General features: G+C 41.7%; 2 protein-coding genes across 2 annotated transcripts; one reads left to right on the forward strand and one right to left on the reverse strand.

Moving 5' to 3' along the window:
- The first annotated feature begins 209 nt into the window (after window positions 1–209).
- Window positions 210–560, forward strand: LOC131328553 (uncharacterized). Its single transcript, XM_058361488.1, has one exon. The coding sequence runs from the start codon at window positions 210–212 to the stop codon at window positions 558–560; it is 351 nt and encodes a 116-aa protein (XP_058217471.1).
- Window positions 561–3,735: 3,175 nt separating this feature from the next.
- Window positions 3,736–6,424, reverse strand: LOC131328554 (uncharacterized). Its single transcript, XM_058361489.1, has 3 exons — window positions 5,548–6,424; window positions 3,987–4,072; window positions 3,736–3,798 (listed from the first exon to the last, which is right to left on the reverse strand). Exons 1-3 carry the CDS (start codon window positions 6,422–6,424, stop codon window positions 3,736–3,738), a joined length of 1,026 nt encoding a protein of 341 aa, XP_058217472.1.
- Between the last annotated feature and the right edge of the window lie 2,083 nt (window positions 6,425–8,507).

The following is an 8,507-nucleotide window of genomic DNA, read 5'->3' on the forward strand; positions in this document are numbered from 1 at the left end:
CAGATGTGGATTTCACCTTCCCTGATGAAGATGTGCTAACGGTAGTCGAAGAAGTATGGATGCTCTACTTTGATGGAGCTGCCAATCAAAAAGGGTTTAGGATCGGGGTGTTACTGATCACGCCAGCCGGTGCGCATATTCCGCTTGCCTTCAAGTTGAATTTCGATGTCACCAACAATCAAGTTGAGTACGAGGCCTGCATCGTTGGAATGGAGGCTGCTATCGCTCTGGGAGTCGAGAAACTCGAAGTAATTGGGGATTCAAACTTGGTAGTCTCTCAGGCCAATGGAGATTGGAAGGTCCGTGAGGAAAAGCTGAAACCGTATCACCAAGATCTGGAAGAGCTGATCCCTCGCTTCAATAAGGTGACATTCACCCATGTCCCTCGATTAAAGAACCAGTTCGCCGATGCCTTGGCCACTTTGGCTTCTATGATTGAACTCCCGATTGGTGTCAAGCTGCGATCAATTGTGATCAAACAGAGGGATTTCCCTGCTTACGAGTACATCAACGCCATCGATGATGTAGATGATGGCCTACCTTGGTATCATGACATTTGAAACTTCGTGGAACCTGAAGAGTTCCCCGCTGAGGCCACTAGGAAGGATCGAATTGCATTGCAGCGACTTACTGCTCAATACATTATCTATGGAGGTAAGCTGTACCGAAGGTCTCATTATGGTACGCACAAACTATGTGTCAATGGCGCAGAAGCAACTAAGATTGTCACGTCCTCGAATTTTTAACATAATTATAAATGATTTTCAAAAAAAAATACTCACAAATATCCGTACGGTACCCAAAAGGTCACTGTGTTCCCATTCCCTCAATTAAACTCCCAAGTCCATAAGGTTCCAAAATATTACAACATTGGCTCGACGGCCCCAAATTATCATAAGTAGCGAAGTTCAAAAAAAGAATTTGTGGTTACAATATTCTGAGTCAAAAGAATTACAATTTTAGTTGCAAATACATCTTTCAAAATAAATTTACAAAGATGAATAGGTAACTCCTTCGGTTAACTTTCAAAAAATAATGTCCACACTCCAAGCACTCCAAGCAATGCAAGCTATGGTTCCGGGTTAGCACCTGAAAATAATATAAGGCTTGAGCTACACTAGCCCAGTAGAAAAGTCTACGCAAACTCTATATGCAAATGAGATAAAAGATGCCGATGAAACATAGACTTTCGGATAACAAAGGAGCATGGATAAGACATAAGTACTATATTAGAAATTTAGAACGTAAACGAACACTTCACTCTTGTCAATTAACCTATCTTTGTCCTTTGAATTCATTTTTACTCATCTTTCGATCTTCACACATCCACCTCATATGGTTACGTTCCAACCGCTTAGTATCTCAGAAGTTCCCTATGGATCCTTGATGGGCACACAAGAAATCCTTCACATCGTCACATCACGATATCAATCAAAAGACATTCCGGGCATTAGGACCCCGTATACCCAATTTACATTCCGGGTGATCATGACCCCGTACATCCAATTCTCATTCCGGGTTCTCGGGACCCCGTATATCCGATTCTCATTCCGGGTTCTTAAGACCCCGTACATCCAATCCATGTTCCGGGTGCTCGGGACCCCGTACATCCAAATCACACATTTGGTTCCCAGCTTCAGGTTCAACAGAAATCAACCCTTACATTACATGTTTCTCGTTTCATTGAATAGCTACCCTTTATGTCCTCTTATCATTCACCTGTTCTGAAACCGTCATTAATTCCCCTTTAAGCAATCTACTAACCTTTTACTTCAAGTTAAACCCATGACCCACGCATCAACTACTCACTGCGGTTTCCAGTTCAATTAAGGCGGTAACATAACACATTTTATCCGTAATCCATTAACGTCAATCCGTCGATCCTAGTTTCCGTGATAATTAACCCATTAAGTTCATTCAAGTCCATCTGACACGATTTTAGGTATGAAATATGTATTATCCTCTAAACACTAGAAATAATGCGCAAGCGAACCCAATAGAGTCGATGAAAGGCTCCAAAAAGTGGTTTGAAAGAACGTATGAAAAGCTGCTGAAAGACACTGTAGCAGCTCAATCACCTACCGGTAGGTGCTTGAATTCTACCGGTAGAAGAGAAGAATTCGACACCTGACCTACCGGTAGGTAAAGAAACCCTACCGGTAGAAACTGCGAACAGAAGAGCCAACATTTTGAATGAAACGACTTTGTACTTGGCCTACCGGTAGGCAAACAAGTTCTACCGGTAGGTGAATGAATACGTTAAGCAGCTTGAGCAGCTTGACCTACCGGTAGGTAGGAAGTTCCTACCGGTAGAAACTCGATACGTTGAGCAGCTTTTGAGCTGCTGCAGTACGTTTGAGCTGGTTGAGGGAAAAAGTTCTTACTTGTCCTACCGGTAGGCAAGAAGTTTCTACCGGTAGGGAGAGTGTTTTCCAGACGATTTTTGACAGAATTTTCCGATTTCGATCCAATCTCAATAACTAACAACACAAGCTCAAAAATGGTACAAGAACACTCAAATAACATATAAAGAGAGGTAGAATTCCCTACCTCGAGTATCCAAGCCGAAACCAAAGAGATTGAACAAGCCCTAGAACTTCAAACTCCAAACCAAGCCAACTACGGGTCACCGAGCTCCTACCAACGCGATTCAAGCTCCAATACGCATAGAGGTGAAGGATTTAAGGTTGATTGATGAAGGGTTGAAGTTGATTTGTTGGGTTTTGAGTGAGAGTGAGAGAGAGATGGAGAAGGTGCCGAGAGAGAGAGATCGGGAGAGAGACTGAGAGACTGAGAGGTGGAGAGGGGAAATAAATCCCCTGCCACACACACACACACACATATACACCAAATTGCACTAACACCCACATCTCCCAAATCCTTGCACATGAACCCACAACCATTATTTTCACATTAAACCATCACTTATCCCTTTATAAAACATAAAAATTTAACAAAGAAATTTACAGGTCTCTACATCCTACCCTCCTTAAAGAAATTTCGTCCCGAAATTTGTCAAACCGGGTCCAACGCTACCAAGTATCATATAGATACGCAAAATCACAACAACTTACGTATGCAACGGTTCAATAATCATGAAAGTGCTACGTCATACTCACATCAATCAACTAAAATGAAGGTGGATATCTCCTTTGAACTTCGTCCCCCCTTTCCCCATGTAAACCCATATTAATCGTATCGTATTGCCTCTCAAAACTTGGCTACACAAATCTAGGATACGTGTCGGATTCTCACCTTAGGACACGTCGGCTTTTAACTCAACTTCGGACCTCTCTAACACATGCAACGGATTCGTTTCATACTTCTTCAATACCTATGTATTAAAATGCCTCAAGAATACCCGATAGTCCAATTGACTTCCCGAGACTTCCATCTGGAATGGGCGGTGATCAATCGCCTCTTCCAACTGGATTTCGTCGGTTGTCGCCTGGGTATCCGAAAGACACGCACCGTATCCGATACATAACGCATTCTTCAAACTATAAAAGCTCCTCCTTTTTCTGCCTCAACGAAACTAACCTCAATGCGGCGATACTTTACGAAATATGTCCTCCCACTTCGAATGACAAATGGGTATCAACAACGGTCAACATCGTCCTTCGGTTATCTCAAACGAAACAGTGAGCTTCAAGACTCAGACAACACTAATCAAGGACTTAAAGAATGGGGACGAGGCATCCGGAATCCAAGGAACACATGAAATCTTTAAATTCGCTAAACAACCAACTCAACGTACCGAGGAACATAGAAATAACCGATCATGACCTTCTTATTGCTCTACAAGCCAAATGAGTTTGTGAACAATCTCTTGTAAATGATAGATTTCAATACTGAGGACAAACACATAGCAACAGGACAGCTCACTAAGTAAACGAACTGATGCAAGATCGACAATGTGTCCAATACCAAGGATAAGCAAAACTTCTAACAGAGTGAAATTGAGCAATATAGAATGAGTTTTATACTTTCAGAGTCAAGGGACTACCACGAAGGCTACAAGTTTGAACATCACAGAGACCAACTACACAAGTGAATTTGAATCGAACAACAACTATAAATCAATATTAACCAATAGGTCACCAAAAAAAATTGTCTCCAATAAGTGAGTGTTAAGACACAAGAACTTGAATAGAGTAGCAGTTTTCAATAAATAGACCAGAGGCTGCAATGACGGAATTTAGACCAATCGATAAAGTCTAAATGAGCAAGCCGATATGAAGCAAAAGTAAGTTCAAATCAAGTAACTTCATCTGCCCCACTAGTCCACGAGTCTAGGAAACGAGTACATATGCCTTGGCAAATGAGTATCCTGATACCAATGATGAGCACAATATGAAAGATAGGGCCAAAACTAACAAAAGATGCGCAACCATAATTAGACTAATACCGAAAGGTGCATAACTCTTGATAAGCCAGAACGAAACAGTATAGAACAAACCATGTACCTCCAAGGCTGAGGACTATATCAGATTTTTTTTTTTTTTTTTTTTTTAAACGCCCGAGAGAGGCCACAATCACAACAAGATTTGAATTTGACAACACAAAAGGATGCGATGTCGTTGAAGACATCACTACTAACTTAGCTTTGATAGATAGAGGTTGTAACAACAGAGATCAAGTGAATAGCAACTGCAAACTAAGAAACTTGTAACCATGGCAACAGAATTCCAATTCGACTAACGAGATTTTATACCATGAATCGTAACATAAGGAGTAGAATGAGAATAATAGGCGAGAAGTACTCATAGATATCAACAATAGTTACTTCAAAATCAATAGTAGGTACACCACATGGTATTTCATGACAAGGGTTCGTACAGCACATAGTAGCACTAGAAAGGATCGTGTGGTAATTGATGCAGATGTCAAAATCTATTCAAGCTAATGAACAAATGACTTCATGGATAACTTGCTCATATACAATTTCAACCAAGGTTCAACTAAACCATAGAGAAAAGAGCGGTAAGAGAAAAACTCGGATGAAGACACGCTCGACATATAGCAAACAATCACTGGTGTAGCAAATCTTTTCTCAAGACATGACCAAACCTCGCCTCACGTAAGACACTGAGATCACAGACAAAACGACAACCTGAAACAACCAACTCATAGTCTCGGCTAATACTATCTGGAGGTGTTACTCAACAATGAGAATGGTCTAGGAATCCTCGGTATTCAAATTCAAGTCAAAGAAAAGATGCAAACCACGGAAAGATGATATGTTCCCAAATTGAAAGAATCCTAGCAAAGGATTAAACGAGAGAGGAGAAATTACCCCACACATCTGGTGTCTCTGGAGTTTGAGAAATGGTAAGACTCGCTCCTCGCTCAACTCGTGACCCTTGACCTGAAGCAGACTGGAATTGGGAATGATGTCGAACAAGACTCTGCCCTGGTCTCACTGAACTAGGCCCACTACGCTCTCCTACTTTTTGAGGGCATCTTTTGCGAGATGATCAGGTGCACCGCAAATGAAACATGTCTTCTGTTGTTGCGAACACTGAGCACGAAAGTGACCTGACTGACCACACCGATGGCACACTATTTGCGGTTTGATAGAAACTCCATGACTTCCCGATGAAGTAAGTGGTCCAAAACTCTGCTGAACGTGAAATGATTGAGGTGGTTCCCGTTGTCTCTTCCTCCCTTGGCTCCCAGAACTTCCCGAAGGCAAACTTGCACTAGCGGTCGATTGCTTAGGTTCCCACACGTTCAATTCTCCTTGCACACCCACTGGATTCTCAACACTCCTTGCACATTCGACAATCTCAGAAAACCTTCCAATGCGCTGGCTCACCACCAACAACTTAATGTATGGGTGTAATCCCTTCTCAAAACGCCTACACTTCCTTTCCTCTGACGCCACTAATTCCGGCGCAAAACGGGACAAAGACTGAAATTTCGTAGCATATTCGGAGACGGTCATATTACCTTGTTCTAGTTTCTCGAATTGTTCTCTAAGTTGGTCGCGATACGTTTCTGGAAAATATTGATTCTCAAAGAGTTCTTCAAACTCAGCCCAAGTCAGGTTCTCTACATCAGGTTCATTTATTCGATTAACCACCCTTGTCATTCTCCTAGCGTCTCTTCTTGCTCCTAAAACCGATTCCCACCACTCATTCGCCTCGCCAGTAAGTTGAATGGCCACAATACTCACTCGTAGGTCATCTTCAGTAATCCGAAGAGCGTTAAAAATTTTACAAACTTGTGCAAGCCAATGGTCAGCCACAAGAGGATCGCTACTCTCCCCATCAAACTCTGGTGGTTTCATACGGCGAAACGCCCTCATCGCTTCCATGGCACGGTTATTCGTGTTAGCCCTAAATGCTGAATTCAAAAGATTCGACTCCGCAAGTGCCGCTACAATCTCCCTAGCAAGGTTATTCTCACGTCTCGGAGGCATCGCGCTACAAGGATTGAAAACATAACACAATCAACGACAACAACCATCAACAATAACAACCACGACTCCATCGTGAGACTAAACGTTCGACTTTCCCAACACAAGCCAACCATGCTTTGACAATCTACATTATCGTAAATGCGATGTAATGCCAATGTACAGACTCCTTAATGCAAGCACACATATCATGTAAAAATTTTGCTATGATTTTGAACCCATGAGACTAAAGTCTCCCCACGGTCTCAAAGTATTCAAACCTAAACGCTTTGATACCAAGTTGTCACGTCCTCGAATTTTTAACATAATTATAAATGATTTTCAAAAAAAAATACTCACAAATATCCGTACGGTACCCAAAAGGTCACTGTGTTCCCATTCCCTCAATTAAACTCCCAAGTCCATAAGGTTCCAAAATATTACAACATTGGCTCGACGGCCCCAAATTATCATAAGTAGCGAAGTTCAAAAAAAGAATTTGTGGTTACAATATTCTGAGTCAAAAGAATTACAATTTTAGTTGCAAATACATCTTTCAAAATAAATTTACAAAGATGAATAGGTAACTCCTTCGGTTAACTTTCAAAAAATAATGTCCACACTCCAAGCACTCCAAGCAATGCAAGCTATGGTTCCGGGTTAGCACCTGAAAATAATATAAGGCTTGAGCTACACTAGCCCAGTAGAAAAGTCTACGCAAACTCTATATGCAAATGAGATAAAAGATGCCGATGAAACATAGACTTTCGGATAACAAAGGAGCATGGATAAGACATAAGTACTATATTAGAAATTTAGAACGTAAACGAACACTTCACTCTTGTCAATTAACCTATCTTTGTCCTTTGAATTCATTTTTACTCATCTTTCGATCTTCACACATCCACCTCATATGGTTACGTTCCAACCGCTTAGTATCTCAGAAGTTCCCTATGGATCCTTGATGGGCACACAAGAAATCCTTCACATCGTCACATCACGATATCAATCAAAAGACATTCCGGGCATTAGGACCCCGTATACCCAATTTACATTCCGGGTGATCATGACCCCGTACATCCAATTCTCATTCCGGGTTCTCGGGACCCCGTATATCCGATTCTCATTCCGGGTTCTTAAGACCCCGTACATCCAATCCATGTTCCGGGTGCTCGGGACCCCGTACATCCAAATCACACATTTGGTTCCCAGCTTCAGGTTCAACAGAAATCAACCCTTACATTACATGTTTCTCGTTTCATTGAATAGCTACCCTTTATGTCCTCTTATCATTCACCTGTTCTGAAACCGTCATTAATTCCCCTTTAAGCAATCTACTAACCTTTTACTTCAAGTTAAACCCATGACCCACGCATCAACTACTCACTGCGGTTTCCAGTTCAATTAAGGCGGTAACATAACACATTTTATCCGTAATCCATTAACGTCAATCCGTCGATCCTAGTTTCCGTGATAATTAACCCATTAAGTTCATTCAAGTCCATCTGACACGATTTTAGGTATGAAATATGTATTATCCTCTAAACACTAGAAATAATGCGCAAGCGAACCCAATAGAGTCGATGAAAGGCTCCAAAAAGTGGTTTGAAAGAACGTATGAAAAGCTGCTGAAAGACACTGTAGCAGCTCAATCACCTACCGGTAGGTGCTTGAATTCTACCGGTAGAAGAGAAGAATTCGACACCTGACCTACCGGTAGGTAAAGAAACCCTACCGGTAGAAACTGCGAACAGAAGAGCCAACATTTTGAATGAAACGACTTTGTACTTGGCCTACCGGTAGGCAAACAAGTTCTACCGGTAGGTGAATGAATACGTTAAGCAGCTTGAGCAGCTTGACCTACCGGTAGGTAGGAAGTTCCTACCGGTAGAAACTCGATACGTTGAGCAGCTTTTGAGCTGCTGCAGTACGTTTGAGCTGGTTGAGGGAAAAAGTTCTTACTTGTCCTACCGGTAGGCAAGAAGTTTCTACCGGTAGGGAGAGTGTTTTCCAGACGATTTTTGACAGAATTTTCCGATTTCGATCCAATCTCAATAACTAACAACACAAGCTCAAAAATGGTACAAGAACACTCAAATAACATATA

The sequence above is a fragment of the Rhododendron vialii genome, chromosome 6a (genome assembly GCF_030253575.1).
Source record: "Rhododendron vialii isolate Sample 1 chromosome 6a, ASM3025357v1".
Classification (NCBI taxonomy): Eukaryota; Viridiplantae; Streptophyta; class Magnoliopsida; order Ericales; family Ericaceae; genus Rhododendron; species Rhododendron vialii.

Coding starts and splice junctions, on each gene's coding strand:
- LOC131328553 (XM_058361488.1), top strand. CDS start 210: ATGGAGGCTGCTATCGCTCTGGGAGTCGAGAAACTCGAAGTAATTGGG.
- LOC131328554 (XM_058361489.1), bottom strand. CDS start 6,424: ATGCCTCCGAGACGTGAGAATAACCTTGCTAGGGAGATTGTAGCGGCA. Junction 4,073..5,547: donor AATAGTGTGCCATCGGTGTG/GTCAGTCAGGTC, acceptor ATTGATTTATAG/TTGTTGTTCGATTCAAATTC. Junction 3,799..3,986: donor GTAGTCCCTTGACTCTGAAA/GTATAAAACTCA, acceptor TTTGGCTTGTAG/AGCAATAAGAAGGTCATGAT.